This window comes from Mytilus edulis, chromosome 6, assembly GCF_963676685.1.
Source record: "Mytilus edulis chromosome 6, xbMytEdul2.2, whole genome shotgun sequence".
NCBI lineage: Eukaryota > Metazoa > Mollusca > Bivalvia > Mytilida > Mytilidae > Mytilus > Mytilus edulis.
In genome coordinates, this window is record NC_092349.1 from 5,078,815 (window position 1) to 5,106,606 (window position 27,792).

A 27,792-nucleotide genomic window follows, 5' to 3' on the forward strand; every position below is an offset into this window, starting at 1 on the left:
TGTTTACAACTTTTCAATGATGTAAGCGGGATTATTTTGCAACTTGAAATTCGGAAATCAGCGATAGAAATACGATAACTGAAGTTTATTTATGTTGAAGCATGTATTCTTCCAACAATGGTAACACTAATAAGTTAATGTGCTTTCAAAAATTAAGTTTCGATGTTTTCAAATTAATCGAAACATTGCTTTTTATTTAAAAATATATCTTGTAGCCTAATTTTCATGTCCAAGCTTGTTTTGCAAATTTCGTTTCTCCTCTCAGGCCTTCATTTTGATATACAATTCAATCTTGGGTTTTTATTTAAAAGAAAAAAACTTTAGAGAATATATGAATTATAGATAACATTAAATTTTTATGAATCAAATTCCTTTGAATCACATGATCCTTGATATATTAGTCAGAGAAAATGAATATAAAAGTGCATGATTATTATGTTTGTATTAAAATATACTCAGGAGTACAGACAAACTATCAACTGAGATTGCTCTGACGTCCAACGACAGCTGTGTTGCCAGACAAGATGGGGGTCTCACTACCCCAGCTTGTATGGCAAAACAGCTATAAACCTTATCGCTATACCCGGATGACCCAAGAATATGTCCCGCTTCAACTATTGAGTCATACAACAATTACTTATCCATTGTGGCGTCAAATAATTTATATCGTAACGTTAAAATTTAACGGGAACCTGTGTGATTACCAGTAATGGCGGACAAATATTGATAAGGTTATAATGAAGGTACATGAGATGTAATTGTACATTGTATTGTTTTTTTTTTAAATTTCAGAATTTAAGTTTTCGAGTTTTGGGCTTTTTTTATTTATATATACATGTTATCTTATTCTATTGGGGAAGTTTTTAGATCTGTTTTCATCAGGAATGAAATCCTTTTAATCTGTTGGAGATGTACATCATTGAATGAATGATCTTTATTCTCATAAACCAAATACATAGTTACAGAGAAGATATTACAATAATATATATAACATATATAAGATATAGCATGTGTGAAATACAAATTAATATGATGATTATTTACACAAATGATAAATAAACACATAGTTGTATTAACCAGGAGGATAGACTTTCACAGAAATAGATTTAATAAATCTACAAAGTTTCTCAAGCTCAACAATATTTTGGGTTGAATATACTTGTTTGAATTTGATAACATTTATATTTTTATTACAATATTGTGGTAAGTATTTGCATCTTTCATCTTTGAAATAATTACATGACATGATATAATGGTATTCATCACCAATGTCAGCTGAGGCGCAAAGGTGACACAATCTTTCAGATCTTGGGATGTTGCGCCACCTTCCCGTCTCAATGGGCAAACGGTTATTCCCACATCTAAATTTACATAAGGTTATTAATAAATTAAATGGTAGTACTGATAAATAGTGTTCAAATTTAAAAACATTTTTGTACAATCTATAACACAGCCCCTTGGGCGAATTGTTCATTTCTGTTGACCATTCTTGAATGAACTGATCTCTTAATCTTTGCTGAACACTCAATACAACCCAACGTTTCTCAAAAAGGTTGTGACTTTGCCATATATTTGACATTCCACAGTCATCAAAAATTTTCTTTATATATAATATCCATTTACTATCATAACCATAGTTATTGAGATTTACATATAACAGCTTATATAATAAACATGATAGTTTGCTCTCTTTCCCTTCTTGTAAACGACACCAGAAATTAATCATACGTGACTGGACGGTAACTGAAATCGGGTATCTTCCCAATTCCCCATAGACCATAAAATTGGGGGTTGAATTTTTTAACCTCAATATATGTTTGCAAAAACGCAAATGAACTCTCTCGAGAATATCTAAATTTTCAAATCCCCATATCTCACACCCATAAGTTAGTATAGGAACAATAGCCTTACCAAACATATCGAGTTGGCACTCGATCGACAAGTTATTTAATCTGGATTTTTTTATTACAGCATACATTGCTTTAATCGCCTGGTCACGTAGATATTTTCTGGTGGAAAGAAATGAGCCACTTCTAGAAAAAATAATACCAAGATATTTATAGCTACTGACTATCTCAATTTCATTTCCATCTATATTAAATAACAAATTTCTAGGTATTCTACCTTTTGAAATATCATAATTTTCGTTTTATTTATATTTATTTTCAATTTCCATTGTTTACAATATTCTGAAAATTTGTCCAACATACATTGTAAATCATGGCTAGATTCAGCAAGTAGTATTGTATCATCAGCATACAATAACAGAAAAAATTTAAAATATACAAAAAGTTCATTTTCAACATGTTCAATATCTTTTGTTACAGACTGAATTCCTTCAATATTAGAATTTTCTAAAAATTCTTGTAAATCGTTTAGATACAAGGAGAAAAGTAAAGGAGAAAGGTTTTCCCCTTGTCTAACTCCTGTTTCACAAGCAAAGACATCAGAAACTTCTGAATTATGAACAATTCTAGATTTGACATCATCATACATATTTTTAATAATTCTTAGAAATTTTCCGTTCACATGGTTTAATATCAGTTTGAAAAATAATGAGTTTCGATGAATAAAATCAAAAGCTTTTTCGAAGTCGACAAATACACAAAATAATTTCTTTTTTTTTTTTCACCCGTAATAATTCAAATAAAGCATATAATGAAAAAACATGATCCGTTGTGGAATAACCTTGCCGGAAACCTGCTTGGTTTTCATTTAAGATGTTATAATTTTCAACAAAATCCCCAAGTCTGTCGTTAAGAATTGACGTGAAAACTTTCCCTAGACATGACAAAAGTGTAATCGGCCTATAATTTTTTGCGTCTAATTTACTCCCCTTGTTTTTGAAAATAGGTATAACATTTCCAATAAGCCAAGCCTCAGGCAGGATTCCCGTATCAAATACAATATTAAATAAATGTACATAAATATCAACCATACAATCAAGAGAAGAAGCGATATATTCATTAATAACTTGGTCTTCACCCGGTGATTTATTATTTTTAGCTTTTTTTACCGCTTTCAAAATTTCATCCCGGGTTATTGGACAATTCAAATTGTCATTTACTGTATCAGAATTTACCTCGTTTTCTATAAAAAACTCATTTTCGAACTTATTTTTGTTTAAGTCCTTGAAAAAATCAAATAAGTTTTGCAGTGAAATATTGCTTTTCTCTCTTTTTCTACCTCTATTGAACAATTTCCAAAATTCTTTTGCATTTTTTGTTTTTAATTCCTTCATCTTTTTACTCATTTCAGTATTATGATTCTTAATATTAACATCCATAACTTTTTTATAATTGTACATGTTGGTAATGTTGGTGTGATATAAAGTTAGGGCAAGTTGGTGGATAATTGGGCAGTTGCCTTTATTCTTCTGCCTTTGGGGTAAAAATACATGTCATTTCTGTTGTGAATATTTTTAATTTTTATCTATTACAGCTATTTTACACAGTAAGGCATCAGTGATGATTCCAGGACAGAATCAGTTACTGTTTAATTTAGATGCACATCCTCAACCTTACAAATCTGCAGTCCAGTTTCATCATCCCAGAGCAATAGTATTGGACAAAGGGGGGCCAATGGCACCAGACTTTCAGGTGAGGCACATTTTTGATAACCATAAAATCTTAAACTGTAAACATGATGTTTTGATGGCTTGTTATTTTCACCATTTCTATGCATAAAATGTACAGGGGGAGGAGGTTAGGGGTTAATTTAAATTATGTACATGATGTACAGGAAATGAAATATTTTATGCTTTATATTTATGTGATTATGAAATAAGTGAAAAGACAGCCATGCCACTTAATTGAAAATTTCCATGTTCACAGTTTTGAAATTACATGTATGAAGCAAGCGTTATTAAATGTACTATATCTCATGATTTCACCAGTAAACATGGCTAAGAATATGAATAATTGAATACTGAAATATATACTTGATACAATATACATTGTGTACATGTAAGGCCAAATAAAATAATATGTGTGTTTCCTATTACATCTTTGAAAAAATGGGGTAGGTAGGCATTTTTTTTAATTTTGTATTTTATTTTTACATTGAGCCTATGTGAGAGAAATTCTGACTTTAACAGTGCTTATTTAAAAGTGACCAAAAAAACTTTAAGGCAGACTTTTTTTAAGCTTTAAATAAAGGGTAGGTAGCTATAGGAAAATAGGAAACACACATATTTTTTTATTTGGCCTAAAAAATGATTTTATATATTTTTTTCAGCATATTAACCAGCGTCATCTCAATGAAAGTTCTCAATCAATAACTGGAGGGATGAATTTCTCATCATTGTCTGAAGATCGTTTATCATTAGCTGTAAAACTAGCCCAGAGAGATTTAAGGAAAAAGAAGGAAAGAAGTCAACAGCGAAGTCGATCACCTTCTCCAAAGGGAAAAACCAGAATCATTCCTGGGAAAAGATACTGGGACAAACAGCAGGCAGCAACAAATAAATCACGGCAAATGAAGATAAAAGAACATGATAAAAATCGTCATCCAAGAGATGCTAGAACACAAACACCTCCCAGAATGCAACAAAATAGAGCATTTCCTGGTTGGTATTTCACTAGACTTTTACATTCTACAATATGTTTTGCATTTGAAATTTAATGCTTTACCATATAAAATTCCCCTGCAACAGTAAGCTTAAACAACGCTAAACTGGGTCCTTACATATACAAGTTATTTGTACCAATTTATTGGTTTTACAATTTGTAAATTTTAAGAGCGTCTTTATCTGACAGTTTAAGTTCTGTTGATGATCTCTTTAAAGTTAGTTTCTATTCAATGACAACAAATTCCAAATACATGTATATTGTAATAATATCTATTATCATTGATCCACAGTTAGGCCCTTAAAGCACCACAGACCCACAGTCCTATAATATTAGAGTGTTGTCCTATGTTTCTGGCCTGTGAGTCTATGCTTTTCAGTTAAAGAAATTGTATCCAATAGCCAAATTATGAAATATGTTTTGCAACATTTGATTTATTTAATTTATACGGTTGACCTGTTAGTTCATGTTGTAGTTGAATTTATTTGATTTTTTTATTAATTAGCACTTGTAACTGAAGTATTTTTTTTTATGCAGTTAAGCTGCATTATGCGAGCACCCTAGATTTGTGTTCTACCCAATAAATGCTGAAATACTTGCCATTGTTATTATCTAGCTCGCTACAGAGGCGGATTTAGGGGGGGGGGGGCCCACCCTTTTTGGGAAAAAATTTGGTTGCTTATATAGGGAATCACTGAAGCGTGGCTGGAGCGGGCCCCCTCTTAGGTCAGTCAGTGGGCCCCCACTTATGAAAATTCCTGGATCCGCCACTGCGCTACTATGTTATATATAACTAATTGAACACTTTTTTAATACTTTTTATTCTGGATTACAAAAAATATGACCAGAAAAACCTAAACGATCGGCGATTTATCCAAAAGTTTTGAAGTTACACATAGGAAGTAGTGCTTATTAAGAATCCTTGTGTAGTTCATTATGACTTGTGCTTTTGGCCAAGATGTCAAAGAACAATAGTATGAAATATTTAATCGCCGAAAATCTCTTAAGACAAGTAGTTTAGATTTCCCAAATGGCAAAAGTCGTAGGAATATTGTTTGTCATCAATACGTAGTACAACTACGTCAGTAGTCTATTATATAATAAGTTCAACTGTTCATGCTGTTGGCGGCAATTTCAAATTAGAAAAAGAAATTTTCGTATCTTTTCAATTTGGAGGCAGGTGTGCAAATTAGCGTTGGTCCGAGGTCCGCGACATTCCACTTTTGCAAGCGGAATTTCGACTAGGATAGTTGGTTTCTAGCTACGCCCGACGTAGTCACCTTCCACTTGAAAGAAAATAAGAATTAACTTTTCACCATGTTCACCAAAGTCTCCAATTAAACGAGCTAAAAACTTATTTTTATCATTATTATTCATGACAGCGAAGTTCATTTTGTTCAACCGCTAGCTTTATACAGAAAATCGACAATAAATATTGTATAAATTCGAGTAAAATCGTATCTGATTGACAAAAACAACATTGTAAACACATAACAATGGCGGCCGTAAACACACAATTTTACAATATCGGATCCGATTCCGGAAGCGAATAAGGGTAATTCCGGGTTTGGCGGTCAATTACAAAATAAATCCAAGCAGGTGAAAAAATACATCCATGCATGGTAAATGAATATAAACACTAGAATTGTAAACCAAAAGATAAATGTAAAAGAAAGAAAAAGCAGAAAAAATATTCAATACAGAAACTCAAAATTCTTTTTGATAAATTTCAATTTAAAAATCCAATACAACGTGACAGCTGGGAACAGTATATCTAACAATATACATGTTCATGGTTACAATCTAAATTCTCTTTATTAGTGATAAACATGATAAATGATGATAATGCATGCGAGATGCTTTTTAAGTGTAAACATATTACTGCAATTTCAAGGGTTATTTTTTTATCTCAATTTTGAAGGGTCAATTAAAGTAGCTGAAAGTTTCTTTCTTTATTTTCACAAATAATGCAACTATATTATATATACCTGAATGTAAGTAAATCATATGATATATAGGTAGCATCCTTTGGGCCACTCTACCCCCTCCTGTTTAATAACTTGGAAACGGTCGAGCTCCCCACCCCTAAACCATATATATTTATGTATGGGACAATATAACAAATAAAATGAAATGTAGGGGAAGTCCCTAGGGTCACCCTAACCCCAGTGGCGGATCCAGATATTTTCATAAGTGGGGGCCCACTGACTGACCTAAGAGGGGGTTCGCTCCCAGTCACGCTTCAGTGATTCCCTATATAAGCAACCAATTTTTTACCCAAAAAAATCCCCCCTCCTTCCTGTTTGAGAACTTGAAAACCGTTGAGATCCCCACCCCTAAATTATATATATTCATATGTATGGGACAAAATAAAAAATCATTTACATTTACTATGGGTAAGTCGGTCAGACCTCACCTTTGATCCCTGTTATAGTGAACATTTGTCTGATTCGTGTCTCATAACTTTTGTACTATAGAACACAAATTCAGTTTTCTTTTCAGGGAAACCAGTCCATTCATACTATTACATGTTCATACTAAGTCAACTTGAACTTCTAGCAGTCAAATAAAACCAAGGTTAACTACCAAGTAGAACAAGTGCAATCATTGGGAACTTGTACCACTGCAGACTCACCATAAAAAATATACATTGCTATATGCATTGCTTTTGAAACCTTGATAACATATAAATTATTTGCCTTAATAAATAAATCATTAGATAAACATAAATGTACTATATATGAATGTTTAATGTTGAGGCAACTTTGCCACAGTTTTCATAATTACGGTTGCCTTGGTTTTTGGTTAACTGCCTTCAGCGCTTACAGCGCTTTGATTTAAATGTGTTATTGATATAGAGATATAGGACTATTATTGATTGATTGATTGATTGATTGGTTGGTGATTGCTTTATACAGCATCAACACGAAAAAAGACTATATTGGGGTGATTTAGGTCTATGAATTAATCTTTACACAAAATGCAATCTAACGTAATACTTACAATGTAATTATCTATTTCAGCAACAACAAATTCACCTCCTACTAGAGATACAGATTTTAAGTTGTACCCAGTCAAACGATCAGCACCACTAGATCAGCCTGCCAAAGAGATAGAGAGATTACAAAGAGAGATGGAGGGATATTTACAACAAATTCAGGTCATTGAGCAAAGAGTTCTTAGAGGTATGTATACAAACTATTCTAACATGACGTCCTTCAAACGCTTTGAGTACACACCCGTGGTAAAATATGAATATATTGCCAGTGCTGTTCCGATTGTACTCCCACGTCATATGCTTTTTTATGAATGAGATACCCGACGTCATAGAACAATGACGTTAGAATGCAAGCATTTTACGGGAAAATACACGCTTGTGAATCCGAAAATCATCACAAGGAAACATACACAAATGATGCTAAAATGTGGCAAAAGCCCTTTATTGTACATCATATAAGACAAATAAATAAATTATCATTCAAATTCATCCAAAACTGTCTAAATACATTATTTTAAATAGTTTAAGCATGTCACTAATGCAGTTTGCTCCGTTCTTTTACGCTAGTTTATTAGTGCGTTTATTTATGGGAACGGCAAATATTTGCCTACACCTAGAGCGCTTCGATCCAAAAGAATTGCCGTATGTGTCCTATCAGAATCGAAATAATTCATGGGGGCTTGAATATATCTAGATTTTACCACGGGTTGTCCCTTTATGCCGATATTCTATCGCTCAGGGGTAAAATATTTGTCATAAAGGGCCAACCCGTGGTAAAATCACGATATATTCAAGCCCCCATGAATTATTTCTTAATCATGACTGTCAGTTGACAAGAAATTGCACACCTATAACATAGAATTATCTGTATAATTAGCATTCTTCTCATCTGTGTCACTGTGTGAATAGTTAAAAATGAAATTTATTGTTAGTCGTTGATTTTCCGTTTTACAATGATAAAAACCAAATTATCATCAGTTTAGTCTTTTTGAGTGAAGAAGAATATTTACTTATATTACGTGGTTGCTTTTATTATTCCCGATCTAACAGAAGAAAATTAGTTTTAACCATATACTTCTTAGCTTCCATATTAAACAATAATAAAATAGCTAGAAATGGTTAAATATATTTATTGTTTGACTGAATTGATTTGGTTTCTATCATACAAGTTTGTTTTTAAATGAAGGTTGTCAATTTAAAATGATATGTCCATTAAAAAACCAACATCATGTCAAAAAAATAAAGACCAACAACAAAACATAACACATCAAACCAAAGATTGAGCTCTATGAAAACCCCATTAAAACAGGGGGTTAAGTCATATACCCAGGAAGGGTCAGCAGGTAATAGCTATACATGCAGTAAATTTATATATACATGAAATATATAACAGAAAAAGTAAAAATAATTCCCTTAATTGAATGTGTATCATCAAGATATCAAAAAACACTGTACAATGTATAAAGAATATTTTTTTTACAGATCAAAATGTAGAATTTCTCCAGCCTTCAAAAAGTCGTAAAAAAGATGGATATTTGCCACAGGAAGAAGATGCTGTAAGAAAGAAATTAAGATCTGAGGAAACAGCTACTCGTGCTGCCAGACAGATGTATGTGCTTCGTCAACAAGTTCGACAGATACAGCAGGAATTAACAAAGACAGGCACAGATAAAACTAAACACACAAAAAAGGTGATAAAGTTTGTACACAACGACAACAATATTTTATTTTAAGTGGGTTACACAGTCAGCTTTCTGGATGCCCTAAGCATAGAAAAGCATATACAAAAAAAAAATCTTTTAATTGCAGAATTATAAATGATGGTCTAGAGGATCAGTTAAAAGAGACTACTTCAACAAGCATTTGCCGGATGATTAAAGTTCATATTTCAACTCTTCAATGCACATTACTACATACAGATATATGCCCTAAGTAAAAAAAGATCTTAAAAAAAAATGTAGGTAGAATTGGTTGAAACCTATAAATTTTTAACTGTCTACATATTTTTTTACATAAATTGGCAGTGATATAGTATAATTTATTTAAAGGGATGTGTAAGAAAATATTTTGAAATGAATTCTAAAATAAGATCATAATTCTACTAGATTTTTCATTTTAATAATACACTTTTATAACTTGATTACAGAGCCAAGCCATGGCAAGACTAGCAGCAGCACATCGTTATGCAGTGAGAACTATCCAGGCATTTGTTACCAACCTACCCAACACAGATTTACATAGTGGTCTCCCCTCTTCATACCATGAGTTAGCTCTATTGATCCGCCAGATGTCACTACTCAGTACACAGCTAAGTAGTGATGGGAAATCAACAGTACAAGAAGACCTAGTCAAAATGTTGGACAGGGTAGATGTAAGAATGTCATGCATTTTTAATCAATAATTTGGCTGCAATTTTGAAAACTGACAAGTTATCTCCCTTAACATATTTTTTGGTCAACAAACCACATTGATCATATGTTGGTTAAGATAAGACCCTGATAGGTTGTTTTTTTTTTTATCATTTTTAGGAAATTGATTTTCAATTTTTGCTTTCATAATTCGAGAATTTATTGGACTAAATGCAATCCTTAAATACATGTATAAATTTCCAGAAGTCTAGCAAATTGTTAGATGCTTACGTTTGTATTCAGTTACTTAGTAGTAAGATGTGGTATGAGTGCAAATGCGACAACTCTCCATCGCTATCACAATGTTTTAAAAGTTAACAATTAGAGGTCAAAGAACTTCTTCAACACAGGGCCTTGGCTCAGACCCAACAGCAAGCTACAAAACGTATAAAGAGCCCCAAAAATTAAACTATATAACTTTTAAAAGTTCAACTGTTTATGTTAAACCTAGAATTTATTACCTTAAACCCCATTCTCAAAGAGAGGCTTGAACTAAAAATTATTACACAGAAAAAACAGAAGCAAGAAATAAAGAGTAGTAATGAAAGATAAATGTACCGGTATATATCACTTATTAAATTACTATTACATTTTAAAGGAGCTGAATAAAGCATGGTGTGTAGAGATTACCAAGCCACCTGTTATTGAGACAACACAGGAAGAGGTTACCAGTAGAAGAAGGAAGTCTCCTGTATCCCAACAACTACCTCAGCCTTCCTTCAGACCAGCTCCACACAGAGGCAAGGAAAATAAACCTGTCAAAGGTAAATAAAAATCGTTGAAAAGATATTTTTATCTTTTCTTGATAATAGTCTAAAATGAAAATTTCTTTTATATTTAGCAGCTTAAATGATTTTCACCATACATTTTACAAGAAGGGGTTAGTGGGTTGGTTTGATGTTTTATGTCACTACATGGAGAGGATTCTAAATGTCTGACAAGAGGTAAAAAAAAACAAGCTTAGTTTAGCAATAATAAATACAGTTTATTGTCGAGCCTGCAACTTTTGTTGCAGAAAGCTCGACATAGGGATAGTGATCCGGCGGCGGCGTCTACGGCGGCGGCGTTAGCTAACTTTTTAAAAGCTTTATATTTTAGAGGGTGGAAGACCTGGATGCTTCATACTTTGTATATAGATGCCTCATGTTACGAAGTTTCCGTCAGTCACATGTCAAATGTCCTTGACCTCATTTTCATGGTTCAGTGATCACTTGAAAAAAAAGTTAAGATTTTTTGTAATGTTGAATTCTCTCTTATTATTAGTAATAGGATAATTATATTTGGTATGTGCGTACCTTGCAAGGTCCTCATGCCCGTCAGACAGTTTTCACTTGACCTCGACCTCATTTCATGGATCAGATAACAAGGTTAAGTTTTGGTGGTCAAGTCCATATCCCAGATACTATAAGCAATAGGTCTAGTATATTCGGTGTATGGAAGGACTGTAAGGTGTACATGTCCAACTGGCAGGTGTCATCTGACCTTGACCTCATTTTCATGGTTCAGTGGTTATAGTTAAGTTTTTGTGTTTTGGTCTGTTTTTCTCATACTTTATGCAATAGATCTACTATATTTGTTGTATGGAATGATTGTAAGATGTACATGTCTAGCGGGCAGATGTCATCTGACCTTGACCTCATTTTCATGGTTGAGTGGTCAAAGTTAAGTTTTTGAGTTTTGGTCTTTTTATCTAATACTATATGCCATAGGTCAACTATATTTGGTGTATGGAAATATTTTATGATCTACTGTAAACCAACTTTATTTCGCGTTTTACCAATTCTAGTCCATTTCGCGCCTTTCAAAATTCGCGATTTTCTTATTTACTTGATGTAGATTATTAACGATTTACTTATTCGCAACGATTTATATTTGCGTTATTTTTCTCCTCGCGAAAGTCGCGAAAATAAATCGCTCGCGAAAATAAGTTGGTTTACAGTATATGTCAGTCCCGCAGGTTTTATTTGACCTCGACCTCATTTTCAGGGTTCATTGATCAGTGTTAAGTTTTTGTGTTTTGGTCTATTTTTCTTAAACTATAAGTAATAGGTCAACTATATTTGTTGTATGAAATCATTGTTAGCTGTACATGTCTACCTGGCATGGTTCATCTGACCTTGACCTCATTTTCATGGTTCATTGGTCTTTGTTTAGTTATCTTGGTTAATGCTAAGTTTATGTGAGTTTTTAATAAAGCTTTATACTTAGGACTATCAACATAATATCAATAATTAGTAAAGAAGGCGAGACATTTCAGAGTGTGCACTCTTGTGTTTTAAACATATGCAAGTAATGGGTACATCACAATTATCAACTGATAGTTTAATGTCAAATGTTATTGTAAATTGTCAATTTATTTGTTATAGGTGTTTTAAAGAAGCCAGCTATTAAAAGAAGTAATGTACAAAAACAGCAAGGTAGGAACAAAAAATAATTAGTGAAGTGAAAAATGACAATTGAAATGGTAAAGGCATATTTAAGATGGTACTTAACACTACAGGGAGGTAACTCTGTAAAAATCAAATTCTTTTGTGAAGTAAATATAAATATTCTTAAGGATTGAAATATGTGTTTGTCAAACTGCTACATATCTAATGAAATTTTCCTGATAAAGTTTGTGGTTCAAGTTTTTGAAATTTTTATATTTTTGTCAAAAGGTGAAAGAAAATAATTTGTCAAAATTTTATGAAATTTACATAAAAGAGCCAAATTAATTTTAGTCAAGGTGTTTAGTACAACCTTGAAGCTTTATATTATAGAATTTGATGATAACAATAATTTAAGGATAAATTCTTAGACAGAATGATGAAGTGAAAGTCCATATTTCAAGACTAGAAGAAAATGTTTCGATTCAATTGTTGTTTTGGTCTAAGGACAGCAAGAAAGTCCATAATATGTATCAAAAGATTGATGTCAGATAAGATAGAACGTTTTCCGTAGGTCAAGATCCTTGCGTTTCTTATGGCTTTATATAGAGAAATTTAGATATTTTTATTGAGGAAATTATTGGATTTACTTACAAAAAGAGGAGTATATCATTTCAATATATATAATTTTTTTGACAAACTTGCGTTTTTTGTCTGTAATTAATCAGCATTATATAAACTATGTAAATTTTGGGATATTGCAGATTATTGATTCTAGAAAAAAGTAGTGAATTAACTTTTTGATATAATTTTAAAAAGTTTTAATTTAACCCTTAAAAATTTGTTTCATTTGATTTAAAAATTAATATAAAAACTGAATATAAAAATGTTTTGTATATCTTTTAATTAAAAAAATACATCTTACAGTTGCCTGGAATACAGGAACTCCAGAGAGAAAGGCAATGCTGAGAGCAGGTATAGAGGCCTTGATGGATACCAGTGATGTCCAGCAGGGCAAAGCAGGAATGGCATGGAATGTACCACTACAAGAGGAACCAGTTAGGAAACCAGCATCTAAAACAAGTCTGATATTACCAGGAAGATTACAGGTAAAAAATGTGCCTACCTAATTCACATTCTATGCTTGTGTGAGTTTTTTAAAAGACAACCAAAATCTTAGAAGCCAATTGGGCCCTATCATTAACAACTTAAGGGCCATTTTGTAAAAATTTAAGTGAAAGGTTGTCTACAGTTTAATTCACATTCAGACATTAATATTATTTTAACATGTCACCTACTAACAGCTTCTGATGACAAGTTATATTGATGATAGCTTTATGCTACCTTAACACAAAAATCTCCTGATGAACAGTGACTTTTTAATCTTAGTATATAACACAGGATTTAAAACGATGATCAATGATTTGAATTGGGCAATTCTATACTTAAAATTACTTTTATTACAGTTTTCTTTTTCTAACAATGAAAGGAAAAATCTTCACAAATTATACAAAAAAAGAGAAATTATAATCTATATACAATATTTTATGTTTATGAGTGATTACATATTCTAACTTTTTTTTAGAATCAACGCATTAAAGCTCAGAGAGCTGTCAAACAAGTTCAACAGCATCAGCAACAGCAGAGATCATTGGCATGGCAACCACAGAGACCAGCACTATCCAAGCAGACGTCAAAGCCTCATTATGAATCAGACCCAGATGTTCATTACAAAGACCCAACACTGTCATCAAGTTTGAAGGCTTTGGATGCTAGAGATAGATCTTTGTCACCATACAGATGTGATAGGTCATTCTCAGCTCCACCGTCTCCAAGGTAAACAATACTGGTTGTTAAGAGTGTGGGGAATTCTCTTGCATTTAGTCCTTTTTGGGTATGTAAGTCCTAAAGTTGCAGCATATTTAGGCTTCTCTGGCCATCAAATATTTAGTTTTGAGCATTCCTGATGAAAAGTATTCAGAAAAGTGTGTTAGAGACACATTAATTTAGTGATTGTTTTATATTGGAAGAAATATACAATATTTTCCTAAAATCAGATTATGGAAGCTTAATAAATATTCATGGAAACATATTTCTTTGTGAGTCTGTATGTATCCGTCACCATATAAGTTTTAGCCTGTCTTAAAAGATACATGCATTTAAAAAGGACATGATTGGTATCCCCCATATTGAACCCCTTTCAAGATTAGTTCCCAAACGCAATATATTTTTTAACAAATCCATCTTAATTTTAAACATGTATTTCTAATGAGTGTTTTTCTTAACATTAACAGCTCAGAGAGAGGTCACAGCCCATGGATACCAAGTGGTAAACCTAAAGGTCACCAGAGGAGGTCAAGGTCACAAAGTCCTTACAATTCATACAGATATTTAGATCTTGATGGCAGTGATATAGTTAAGTAAGAATTGATTTTTCTTGCAATTTGGAATGCTGACTTTGTCATAATCATGAAATAAAAGATACACTAAATTTCAATTTTTCAATAATCCACAAAATTGGTATTCATGAAAGTAAATCAATTCACAGCACTTTAATTTATATCAGAGGCTAGATTTTAATTTTGAATGTGGTTGAAGTGCAGTGACCTTACCAAAATTCCTCAAGTAATCTAAAGAGTGATTGATTGGGTTTGAGCACAAAAAATTAAGAATAAAATAGAACATTTGTTTGTCCAAGTGCACAATTTTATTAATTAAGCATGTCAAGTGTTGCTTCCAGAACCCCCCCAAAAAAATAATATCTTTTTAAATTCAATTGTAGTAATAGCATGTTTTTGGGATACTATTACTTTCAAGCAATCTGTAGACTTATACCGGTGGCTCAGAGCATTGCCCTCACGTCAATCGTTTTATTCTAAACATTAAGGAACATCTCAGATTCTTATGATTGTCTTGCTTTAAAAGGTAAAAACAAAGGGATTGAACTTAAACAACTTTCCTATAATGTTCTTTTCATAATCTTCATATTTGATAATTCCCTTGACTTATATGCGTGTTTTAAACAACACGGAAAATCAGAATTAAGAAGTATTTATATTTAGTATTTTTATAAATTTAGAAACACGTCAAAGGGAATTCCCAGTTTTGATAAAATGCGAGAGTTCTCTGAATTCTGATAAATTATTTCTGTCATTTAAGAACTGAAGTGGAGTTTTTCTTATATGTTACCATTATGAAACTGATATTTGAGATTGTACTTCCATAAAGAAATAGAGAACCATCTAGGTCGTTTAATAAATATTAAATATACGTTCTTGCTCAAGGGTTTGTTTTGGAAATTATGCGCATGCGTATAGTTTTCTTGACTTCAAGGGGTTTTAGATTGAATGGTTGCTCTGGATTCTCCACTCAATTAATTAATTTATAACTCATGGGATCTTTTCTATGTATGTCTGCTATTGAAGGTTATTGTTGTTGCATAATTTTAAATCATATAATAGCATCATTTAAATTAAAATAAATGTAGTCCTCATCGTAGTACACCCCTTCAGGTGAAATGGAGTCTTCCATATTATCGTTTCGAGTTGTCTCCCTTCCGGAAGTAACTTCCGTGAATTCTAAATCAAAACAACACGTCGAGTATTAGCTCGTTCTGTCAATAAACGTTGTATTATATTAAAAATGATCGCATTTTAAACCGATAAATGTGTATGGAAAGGAGTCATGATCACTGACCCAAAGGAAATTAAATATTTAAAGAGTTAGGAATGGGGTTCCTCCTAGAATTAACGTAGGAAAATAGGTGATAAGACATGAAGTGAAATACCTTCTCTAAGTCTGAGTCTCAGTGACTGCTGTTGAAAGTAAACTTGAAATTGATAGTACAAAAATAAAACATAGGCCTGATTACATTGTTCATACACTTTTATCCGTGGTTTTTGATTGGCTATTTTGTAACTATTTTAAATGTGCAGTTGAATTAGTTTTGAAAATAATATTATCCAGCTACATGCATACATGTGTCAATGATACAACGGCAATCATATCCCTCTGAGCAATCTACTCTTTGATTATATGCCTGTTTACAGGATGTATTATGGAATAACATTGTATGTGTGTCCATCAATATGTTTGACATTAACTCAAAAATGCTGTAATCAATTTGCATGAAACTTTAGTGACTTGTTTTTATTTTTGACGTGAGCTTCCTTTCGTTTTTTTAAAATATTTTGACTTTAGGTTTCTGATTTATGGTATTTTTAGCTCACCTGGCCCGAAGGGCCAAGTGAGCTTTTCTCATCACTTGGCGTCCGGCGTCGTCCGTTGTCCGTCGTCGTCCGGCGTCGTTAACTTTTACAAAAATCTTCTCCTCTGAAACTGCTGGGCCAAATTAAACCAAACTTGGCCATAATCATTATTAGGGTATCTAGTTTAAAAATTGTGTCCGGTGACCTGCCCAACCTTCCAAGATGGCCGCCATGGCTAAAAATAGAACATAGGGGTAAAATGCAGTTTTTGGCTTATAACTCAAAAACCAAAGCATTTAGAGCAAATCTGACGTGGGTAAAATTGTTCATCAGGTCAAGATCTATCTGCCCTGAAATTTTTAGATGAATTGGACAACCTGTTGTTGGGTTGCTGCCCCTGAATTGGTAATTTTAAGGAAATTTTGCTGTTTTTGGTTATTATCTTGAATATTATTATAGATAGAGATAAACTGTAAACAGCAATAATGTTCAGCAAAGTAAGATTTACAAATAAGTCAATGTGACCGAAATGGTCAGTTGACCTGTTTAAGAGTTATTGCCCTTTATAGTCAATTTTTAACCATTTTTCGTAAATCTTAGTAATCTTTTACAAAAATCTTCTCCTCTGAAACAACTGGGCCAAATTAAACCAAACTTGGCCACAACTATCATTTGGGTATCTAGTTTAAAAAATGTGTGGCGTGACCCACCCACCCAACCAAGATGGCCGCAACAGCTTAAAATAGAACATAGGGGTAAAATGCAGTTTTTGGCTTATAACTCAAAAACCAAAGCATTTAGAGCAAATCTGACACTGTGTTAAATTGTTCATCAGGTAAAGATCTATCTACCCTGAAATTTTCAGTTGAATCGGACAACCCATTGTTGGGTTGCTGCCCCTGAATTGGTAATTTTAAGGAAATTTTGCTGTTTTTGGTTATTATCTTGAATATTATTATAGATAGAGATAAACTGTACACAGCAATAATGTTCAGCAAAGTAAGATTTACGAATAAGTCAACATGACTGAAATGGTCAGTTGACCCATTTAGGAGTTATTGCCCTTTATAGTCAATTTTTTACCATTTTTCGTAAATCTTAGTAATGTTTTACAAAAATCTTCTCCTCTGAAACTACTGGGCCAAGTTAATTATAGATAGAGATAATTGTAAGCAGCTAGAATATTCAGTAAATTAAGATGTACAAACACATCACCATCACCAAAACACAATTTTGTCATGAATCAATCTGCATCCTTTGTTTAATATTAACATAGACCAAGGTGAGCGACACAGGCTCTTTAGAGCCTCTAGTTAGTCTTTATATTTTATATTTTATTCATATTTCAGGTCACTTTTCCAAGGAGGTCATGTAAGTTACCTATACTTTGTTATTCAAAAAAGAAAAAGAAATTTGCATGAAAGGAAACGCATGCAATGAATACATTAATGCAACCACAATCCGACAACACAAAACACGTTTATAAGACAACATAAGGACTTCAACAATTTGACACTTGTCCAATCTGATTGAACTACAGATTGTGTGTCCATGCTTCGGTTTCATAGATCTGACAACACTATATTGTACTTTCTGTTCTAGTAAGGGATGACATCAAAAGTTCAATGTAGGATAAAAAACTTAATTCACATAGTTTTTCCACTGACCCCCACACTCCCCTCTTAACTTAATTTGGGAAAAATTGATTTACCAATAGGGATATATGTAAAAATCGATTTTAGATATACAAAACTTGCAGAATTTTAACCCCCACCCCCAAACTATTTGATTTAAGTTTTTTATCCTACATCGATCTTTTGATGTCGTCCCTAATCATTACATCAGTCAATGAAAAATTAAGCCTAAAATTTTTGAAAGTGTGTATCAGCATTCACGAAAAGTGGCGGTACAAAGGTTTTGACCCAAAATTTTGCATAGACCAAGACAATTTTGTTATTTTGCAATCGAAATAAGAGTGAGAACTAACAGATTTTCTTTCTTAAACTAGAACTGAGCTTTGATAGATCCTTGTGAGCAAAGTGTGGACATATAATTTTAATTTATTTTAAACAGTTGATTTAAGTGTCCAGATTGACATTAGACTATTAATATTTCCTTTAGCATGAAAATTTCAAAGCGAACAAAAATAGTATGCATTGTCGGCTATTTATAGAGAAATTTTCACAACAACCCAACTAACATATTTCAAAATGTTGACTTGATTTAACAAACACAAAATCTGGAGTAGCAGGACAATCAATTTGATAAAATGTTCCTAACAAGATAAGATATATTAATGATATTGTAAAACTTTGTATAAATTGCATTTTTAAAGTAATTAAAAAGACAGAATATTATGAATTTGGAATTTCAAAAAAAAGTTAAATTTAAGCTTTATAAAGTTCTATATATTGATTGGCTTTCTTTGTTTATACACAAATGTTTTAAAACTGGTTAAGAGGTATGCAAATATTGTTTGTATGTAAATACAAGTTGAACTGCAGTGGATGACAATGTTGAAAAATGTATTTGTAATAAGATTGTGAACTTTTGATAACATTTTAGTTTGTTTGATGCTTGGTTACTTACAGATTTGATAACCATATTTTACAGGAAAGTAGACCAAGAACAAGAGGAGGATCACCAGATAGGTAAAACTTAAGGGTCACCTTCACTATTAAAATCATTGTAAACAAAAGGGGGGGGGGAAACAATCTAATGAATGTTATTACATCTGTGTCAATGGAGAGTTAAAATTTTCTTTTCAAAAGCTGTTCTATAATAACAACATTGCAACTATACCAAGCAGTCACCAAGGCTTATTTAGTCTAGAGCTTCTTATAACAATTTTACAAAAATTTATATAATGAAAATAAATGTTCATATTTTCTTCTTTCAATTATAGATTTTAGATTATATAGTATACATAATATATTATGCATAGTTAAGTTTTAGCTCACCTTCCCCAAAGGGCAAATTTAGCTTTATGCCATCACAAGGTGTCAGTCGTCATCCTTATTGACCGTCCTTTTACTTTTACAAAGATTATATTCTCTGCCACTACTTGACCACAATCATCAAGGTGGTATATAGTTTGAAAAATTTATCTGATGACACAGCTTGCTGACAAACACGGCTTCCATGGCTTAAAATAGAACATAGGGGTAAAATGAAATTGTTGTCCATCTGGAAAACTGATGCAGATCTATAGAGAAAATCTGACAGGGCAAAAATTTTAAAAACATTGAGATCTTCATAATGTTTATCGACATCAAAACTGTTAAACAACTTCTTGTAGGATTTTTTGCATTTTTGTCTATCACCTTGAAAACTATAATCTATAGAAAGATACAAACTTGAAAGGCAAACATGAACAGCAAGACAAGATCTACACATAAGCCATACTGGCAGAAATCTTCAGCTATTTCATTATTTTATTATTGCTCTTTAATGGTAATTTTACTGTATATTTTTAATTTTTTCCTTTTATCTTTTATTTCAACCAATTTTCAGAAATCTCAGTTTATCAGAGAGAATGGTGAGAGATGCTGAAAAGAAAATACAAGCTAGACTGAAGCCACTTTTACAAAAGGCAGAGGTATAAATGAAATGTACATTAAAGATAGTTGTCTTGTTATGCATATTTATACTACTACTTCTTTTCTGTATCTTTCTCCTGCTAATGAGGAGCACATCATACATTCTTGTAAATGATTGTTTGAAAATATGACTTCAATTCAGCTTTGACTACATGGTATTTGGAATCTTTTAACTTTCTTTGAAAATCCATTCATACTATCTTTTGGTTTGCCTAAAATACAGTCTTTGATAAATATCTTTGTCACAAAATTCATCACATTGTATACCTTTTCAGTGGTGGATCCAGTTGGAATCCCCCTAATTTTGAACGATCAGTGCATTTGAATATCTTAGGTTGGGAACCCCCCTTTTAAAAATGGCTGGATCTGCCCCTGCTTTTAAAAGAATGAAACCATCAAATCTCAACCCCTTGTGGGTTTTATCAAATGCATATAATAATTCATTTGCCAAGTATGAAAGATCTAGGCGTCAGTCTTTAATGGGTAGTGTTCACAGAAAGATGAAAGGACAAAGAATATTACTATGCTTCCAAGCTAACCAATAAGATGTTGGCTCTTAAACAATTTTGTTATTGCTCTTAGAATTTATAACTGACTTGTCTATAATTTTTTTAAACCATGTATTTTGGTCCTTGATTATAGTCTGGATTCATTATTATTTGTAAGATAACAATATTCATGGAATAGGTACCCAAGGAAACCAATAGTTTAAAATTCTTTGAGATACACATTTTCTATTGGATGTCATGCATCTATGAAAATGCAAATTTGGACCGAAGAAAAAAAAAAGAATCCACAGTATGTGATTGCTTAACCCTGAATGGCTTACAAATTTATTTTATTGTTAAACTGACTACAGCATATTTGTATATTGATTAACAGTATGAGTAAAGATTGAATAATAAACTACCATTTTGATTTATATTTTCAGATAATAGCTTTTCAACAAGAAGAGAAAACCAAAACAAAGAGGAGGCAAATGGCTGATAAAGCTCTAGCTAGTGTTAGTATACTATATGTTACATTTCATTTACTAAATTTTCACTGAAAAAGGGAGAGCTATCCACAGTAGCCAAATTTAGAACAAATGAGGTAGAAGATAATTAAGGGGCATTCAGAAATTATAGGATGCAACATTTCATTTACTAAATTTTCCCTGACAAAAAGGGGCCAAATTTAGTAAAAAAACAGGTTGAAAATACAAAGGACAATCAAACTTTGGAAGTCAACAATAAACTGATAAGACCATGACAAAAAGTAAAAAATTATGAAAAGACAAGTCTACATGTTATTACTGTAAATTCAGAAATAATTGGGTACCTTTATTATTTAGATTTATAGAGATTGGATAAATATGTGAGATTGATTATTACAATTGAAGGACAATCTGAATACAGACATATTGTGATACTTACCGGTACCCAGTCACATTATTCACATTATTAAAAACCTCCCAATAAATTCTCAATTGACAGTAAATAGAAAACTAAAGACTAAGTAACACAAACACCACCAAAAGCCAAAATATCCTAGTAAAAAAAAAAAAGAACTATTGAAATAGGACATTTCTATCCATACGCTAAATTTTATATATGAATAAAAGACTTTGTAGAAATTTGAATGAGACAACAACCCAACAACACACAAAGTAATAGACAGGTTAATATTGAAAGTGTTGGAAGGTGTAAAGGATGATTCCAATATTTGTTTGTAGTTTGAGGACAGTGGTGACAATTTGACCAACATGATACTTGGTGAGGTACTGGATGATACAGCCAAAGAATATCAGAGGTTAGAGAGAGACGAACATGTCCGTAGAGAGGCTGTCACTATGCAGGATAATCCAACGTTAGAAAATATATATCAGAGATTAGAACAAATGGAGGTTAGTACTTTGTTTAAAAGATCAGAGGACTGAAAAGGAGACTTGGTTTGATTGCTAATGAGACAACTATCCACCAAAGTTTAATTGAAGTGGATGTCAGCAATTATAGGCAACTGTATGCCTTTCACAAGAGGAAAAACCCAAACAAAAGAATCTGCTATAAAATGCCTCTGACATGAAAATGATAAACGATTTCAATTGAAAAACTGATAGCCTAAGCATTTTTTTTTGGGAAAAATGTTTTTTTTATTGAGTGACAATAGAAAAAACAATTTTTTTTAACTCTCAACACAACACAAATTTTAAAAGCTTTGCAAAAGGCCGTAACTTAAATCACATATTTCAGATCCCATGAGTATTGATATACAATAATCAACTAATACTGGTATCCATGAATGAAATCATTTCACAATAAAAGAAAAATTCATGAATGTTGTCGAAAAAAATATCAACCTTTAAATCTTGCTGACTTTCACTCTCTCTTTTGTCTCTAATTAACCTGGGATGATGGTGTAACGACAAAACAAAAGAATATGTTATCTTTTGCAGATGGAATCACACAATATAAGAAGAAGATGGGCTACAGTGCACTTTGAAGATGTTAAACCAACTACAAAAGGTAGTTTACTTACTTAATAAGACAATATACTGTAACTATAGACATTTTTTCTATGTTTTTAATTACATGTATATATAAAATTGTTGCAGTACATGTTTTGTTTAAATTTTGATAGCATTATTTGTAAGCAACATTTTAAGTTTCTGTTTCAAATATATAGCATTGATTTTGGATATCTTTAATATTCCCAATTCAGTAATGTACGATGTTCTCCTTAAGATTGGGTTCAAATCATGCATCATCTCTATCATAGTACTACTAACTTAATTTGGATCACTATTTTTTAAATAGAAAATATGAAAAATAGTGGAGATATTACACCATAAAATATTTTTGTCTGATAAAAAGGTGCCATAATAGTGCAAAAGGAAGTGTTCCAATACAACAGTATTGCTCTGACAAAAAATTGTTGAGTAGAAATTAGTTTTGTAGATTCATTATTATTCGTGGGATAACAATTTTCATGGATTTAAGGTTATAAGTGAACCACAAATTTCAATGTTTAACTAAGTATATTTTTCTATAAGTTTGTATGCAGACTTTTGTAAAACCACAATTAAAGCTAATATCTACGATCATACATTTTTCCTCAATCCACAAAAAATTGGTTCCCACGAAAATATTAAAATATATACACAGTATTATAGTTGTATAGTGGGAGAGATCTTTATACCTAGATCAAAAAGAAACATATCTGTATATTTCATCAAATGATCACATACATAGATCAGTATAAGATACAAATAACAATTTAAACATTAATCTATTTATGTTCATATTTCATGAATATTAATGAACATTTTTTTTTTGCAGTTATCAATAATCCAATTGCACCATTTGCCATGGAAATATCTAAGTCAAAGGGACCTGTTATACAAGAAAAACCCATGTAAGTAATAGAGAATTTTATGAAATATTAAAAATATATTGTTTGATACTTATTCCTTTTCTTGTTTATGAAATAATACTTTTTTATTGTATTGTGTCCAAAGTGATTTTCTTGGATGACCTTCATCAGGAATTCTTAAATTTAGAATTTGAAAGCAAGGGATGTATAAATACATGAGCTATATGATAATAAGGAGCCTATAAAGAATAGGCCAAACAATCTAAATAGAGTTGACACCTTAGTTTCTAATTCTTTTCACATTTGTTAGCAGAAAATTTAATATATGTATGTTAGCAACTATGTCAGTTGCAAAGCAAGGAATATTCACAGTACCACAAAATGAAAGTTATACTCAATAAGTTTGGTTTATCTGAACTGGTGTATTCATATCCCATCAAAAACCATTTTGGAAAGTAAATAAAAGTTCAAAAAACATGTCTACATTAAATGAGAAATTTTGGTATCAGTGATATATGATTAAAAAATTTAATGCCACTATACTACTGATTAGCTTAATTTAATAATTTCATAACAGTTTAATCTTTTCAATTTTCACATAAGAATTTTGTTATTTGTATTCTTAGAGTATTTAATTTTTTTTTATCAAGAAATCCACAAGACACATATTTTTCCAAAAAAATTTATTTATCAATGTCTATTTCAGAGAATATAACAAAGATAATTCAGATGTGCCTATCATGTTTACAAAAACAAAGGGACTGACGTTAGTCAAAAATAGAGTCTTGGAATTAGATGATCTGATAGGGGCGGAGTCAGATAGACAAGCTCCTCCCACCTTTATATCACTTTCTGATGAGGTGATGCGAGGCATTTACAGCAGCCAGGAAGCATTTGACAGACATTTGAAGAAAACTTCTCATCATCCGTTAGGAAGATTTGATCCCTGGGTATTGGCTGAAGAGTAAGTCAATTATTTTGAATGTTCTATAGAATTTCCGTGGATATTTTGTTTCCAAAATCAGCATGCAAAACTATACATAATTTGTACATTGTTAGACATCTAAATTTATTGTTTACTTATATCCCCACGAAAATTTGTATCCCACAAATAATAATTTTAATATAATTAATCAATTGTTGCATAGGATTTGGTAAAAGAAAAAGAAAAAAACAATTGTAATTAGGTCAAATTATTACATTTTGTTAGCTAAGTTACAACCCCACTTTCATTTTCCTATTCTGACTCAATTGTTACTCTAGAAAGACATTATCATAGAAAAAAAATCATCCCTCTGTTTGTTTTTAATATTTCAGAACTTAGATAATTAGATTTTAGATCTGTATCAAATTTGAATATGAAAATAAAATCTTGATAAATTTAATATTTAAAATTTAGTATAAAAACAAAGATGTGTTATGATTACCAATGAGATCACTTTTCACAAGAGACCAAATTACATAGAAATTAACTACCATAGGTCACCGTACGGCATAAGTGACTATAAAAGACCATGAAATGACAAATGTAAAGCAATTCAAACAAGAAAACTAAATTAACAAAATTTTAAACTCAGTTTAATTTATATGTTGATTAAATTGATGCTTAACACAAGTTCTAATTATTTAAAACCAATACTTGTAGGGTGTCAAACTTGATATTGGATGAATGTTTAAAAGACATTGCCAGTGAATTGGAGGACACTAACGATGCCATTATGAACCAAGTATGTAAGGCAGAATTTATGGTTGGGAACGTCAGTCAAGACGTGGAATCTCTTCCAGAAACAAAAACGACCACATATGAAACTGACCAGGCGAAAATTACAACTTATGAAACAGGACCAATTTCATCACCTAATAGACTATCTCCTGTACACAGAGAACTTCTGTCACCGCATAGATTATCTCCCTTACATAGGGAAATGGTTAGTCAACATCAAGACGATTCTGTTTCATTTAATGTTGACGAACAGTATAGTGAAGATGCTTTCGAGGAAGATGATAGCGAAGAATATGAAGATGTAACTGATGATGTTGATGAAGATGATGATGATGAAAATTGAAATTGTGTCTTATAATGCATTTACTGATTTTGTGTATATATGTCAATATATATGTAGTTTTCAGATTGGTTCATACACTTGATTTTCAAAATTTAAAAGGAAAAAGTATGTTTGAAAACATTTGTTTCCCTATTTGCAAATTTACACTTGGATGGCAGAAGTGAATACTTGAGTTTTTATTGGAAGACCTAATTATTGCGTACAAAATCTGAATTGAAATTGGGAATATTGATTAATATTGAAATTCTTGAATTTTATCTTGTTAAAAGGGAAATGTCTACATTTTTCATTGGCTAAATCTTGAAATAAGTAAAAGTTCAACAGCCCTACATAAATCAATTTACTGAATATTGTTTAGCCTTTACTGAGACTTCACTTTCCTTTTTCGTCTGAGAAATTCAACATTACAATTTTTATAGGTCTCCTTTTTTTCAAAGTAGATCTAAACTTGAAAGATATATGAATGCAATGTCAGGGATATTGATTATGTTTTGTACTTAAAACTAAATTTTAAGAGAAAATTAGTCGAGGGTTATAATCATTATTATTTAAAGACATTTTACAGATATTGTATTAACATCTAGATCATTCAGAATTGAAACATATACTTTTATTAATTATCAGTGCTTCTATAATTTATACTTTGTAATCTGTGATATTTGTTTTTAAATGTAGAAAATAAACATGTTTATGGATATTATTTGTACATTTTTGACATATTCATGTACTCCTGTGAAACACAGTCCTATTAAGGTATGGGGTTGTCTCTGTATTTATTGGTCCATATTACAAAAAACACCTCGGCCACAAACTCAAAAAAATTATGCCTCAGTGGCCAAGTGGTCTTAAGTAGTCGAACAATTGTATCACTAGCTTGTAAACACTGAGTTTGCAAGTTTGACTCCTACTTGTGGCAGCTGTACTTGACATAATTTACTAGGATTGTCAGTTTTCCTACTAAAGGTTGGTGGTTCTCTCCAGGCACCCCAGCTTCCACCACCATTCAAAACCAACTGACTGCATAATAGTGCTGACATTGGCCTTTAACACTGTCAAATCAATCCCTCAAAACTTAAGTATGCATTGAATGATTTTATTCATACTTTATCAAATTATTAGAAATTATTATATAAAGGTCAATTTACTCTTTGAAGCTTTTCTTTTTTGTTATTCAAGAGTTATGGAAAATTAATCTCTTGAGTATTGGAGAAAGTGATTTATTTAGTTTTAAAGCTTGTCTGTCCGGTTTCTTTAGTAGTTGTTATTGCCTTTGATCTGGGTTTAGTAGCTGAGTACTCAATAAATGGTAATGTATGTGTTTTGTCTTAAACTTGAATTATTTTCAGAGTTTATAGTTAATGTGAAATATCTCTGTATGGCAAGGGCTTTGTGTGCACCTAACATTTCACTTCCATAACTCAATAAAGAATTAATATAAGTATCAAAAAGTGATAACAAAGTGACATCGTTTAAATACATTCTTATGGTATTTGTTCTTAAAGCAAACACTGCAGTCTGTTGTAGCAAGGTAGGCAGAATTATCAACAACTTTAATTTCTGTATTACCTTTATACGAATTCTCATCAACATGAACTTTACCACCTTTTCTAAATACTACAATTTTAGTTTTATAAATATCAACACTCAATAAACACTTAGATCTATGTTCAGTCAATGTACCAATCACTTTTTGTAACCCTAAAATAGATTCTGAGAAAATAACCATTACATCAGCATACATGAGTAGGAATATATTCAGTTCTTTCAACTATGAAAAATATTTACTACATTGTATTTAAAAGAAAGCAATTTCACAATCATTAACATATACAGTGATGAAAAAAGAATGGGAGATAACACTTCTATCTGCATTAAGCCCAATTCATTTTTAAAGTAATCAGAATAAAAACTTTCAACACAAGTAGACACATTATTATACAAATATTTAATAACAGATATAAGTTTACCTTGGGTACCATTTATTGACAATTTATACCATTTATTATATACTTAGTAGTAAATACAGATAAATCATATGTGTAATACAATCATTGGCAAGCGTGCTGTGTTAGCCACCCATGATGATATCGATATCAGCACGGTTGCAAAGGCTTTATCACGCCCCTTATCTGTATGACGTCATTTCAAACCTCCTTAACTCTATGACGTCATGTCACATAAAAAATTCTACGTGAAGTATATGTATATAATAAAGTGTATATGATATG

At 31.6% G+C, this 27,792-nt stretch overlaps 1 protein-coding gene across 2 annotated transcripts; it reads left to right on the top strand.

Moving 5' to 3' along the window:
* Nucleotides 1–26,259, top strand: LOC139526992 (protein moonraker-like). 2 transcript variants are annotated; one of them, XR_011665238.1, is made up of 21 exons: nucleotides 1–120; nucleotides 3,442–3,599; nucleotides 4,237–4,567; nucleotides 7,592–7,753; nucleotides 9,049–9,257; nucleotides 9,713–9,937; nucleotides 10,573–10,738; nucleotides 12,341–12,391; nucleotides 13,268–13,449; nucleotides 13,926–14,176; nucleotides 14,635–14,760; nucleotides 17,898–17,919; nucleotides 19,162–19,199; nucleotides 20,062–20,146; nucleotides 21,079–21,150; nucleotides 21,862–22,032; nucleotides 22,582–22,651; nucleotides 23,465–23,540; nucleotides 24,205–24,462; nucleotides 25,144–25,839; nucleotides 25,889–26,259. XR_011665238.1 is itself a non-coding variant. In XM_071322194.1 (20 exons), exons 1-20 carry the CDS (start codon nucleotides 102–104, stop codon nucleotides 25,562–25,564), a joined length of 3,093 nt encoding a protein of 1,030 aa, XP_071178295.1. In that variant the 5' UTR covers nucleotides 1–101; the 3' UTR covers nucleotides 25,565–26,259. The 2 variants fall into 2 exon arrangements, 1 of the variants encoding a protein (XP_071178295.1); XM_071322194.1 differs by having other exon boundaries at nucleotides 25,144–26,259.
* The last annotated feature ends 1,533 nt before the right edge of the window (nucleotides 26,260–27,792 follow it).

Bases quoted from the DNA above. Each gene is read 5' to 3' on its own strand.
- LOC139526992 (XM_071322194.1), top strand. The intron at 7,754-9,048 runs GTATGTATACAA...TTTTTTTTACAG, and splicing joins TGAGCAAAGAGTTCTTAGAG to ATCAAAATGTAGAATTTCTC. The intron at 22,033-22,581 runs GTTAGTACTTTG...TATCTTTTGCAG, and splicing joins AGAGATTAGAACAAATGGAG to ATGGAATCACACAATATAAG.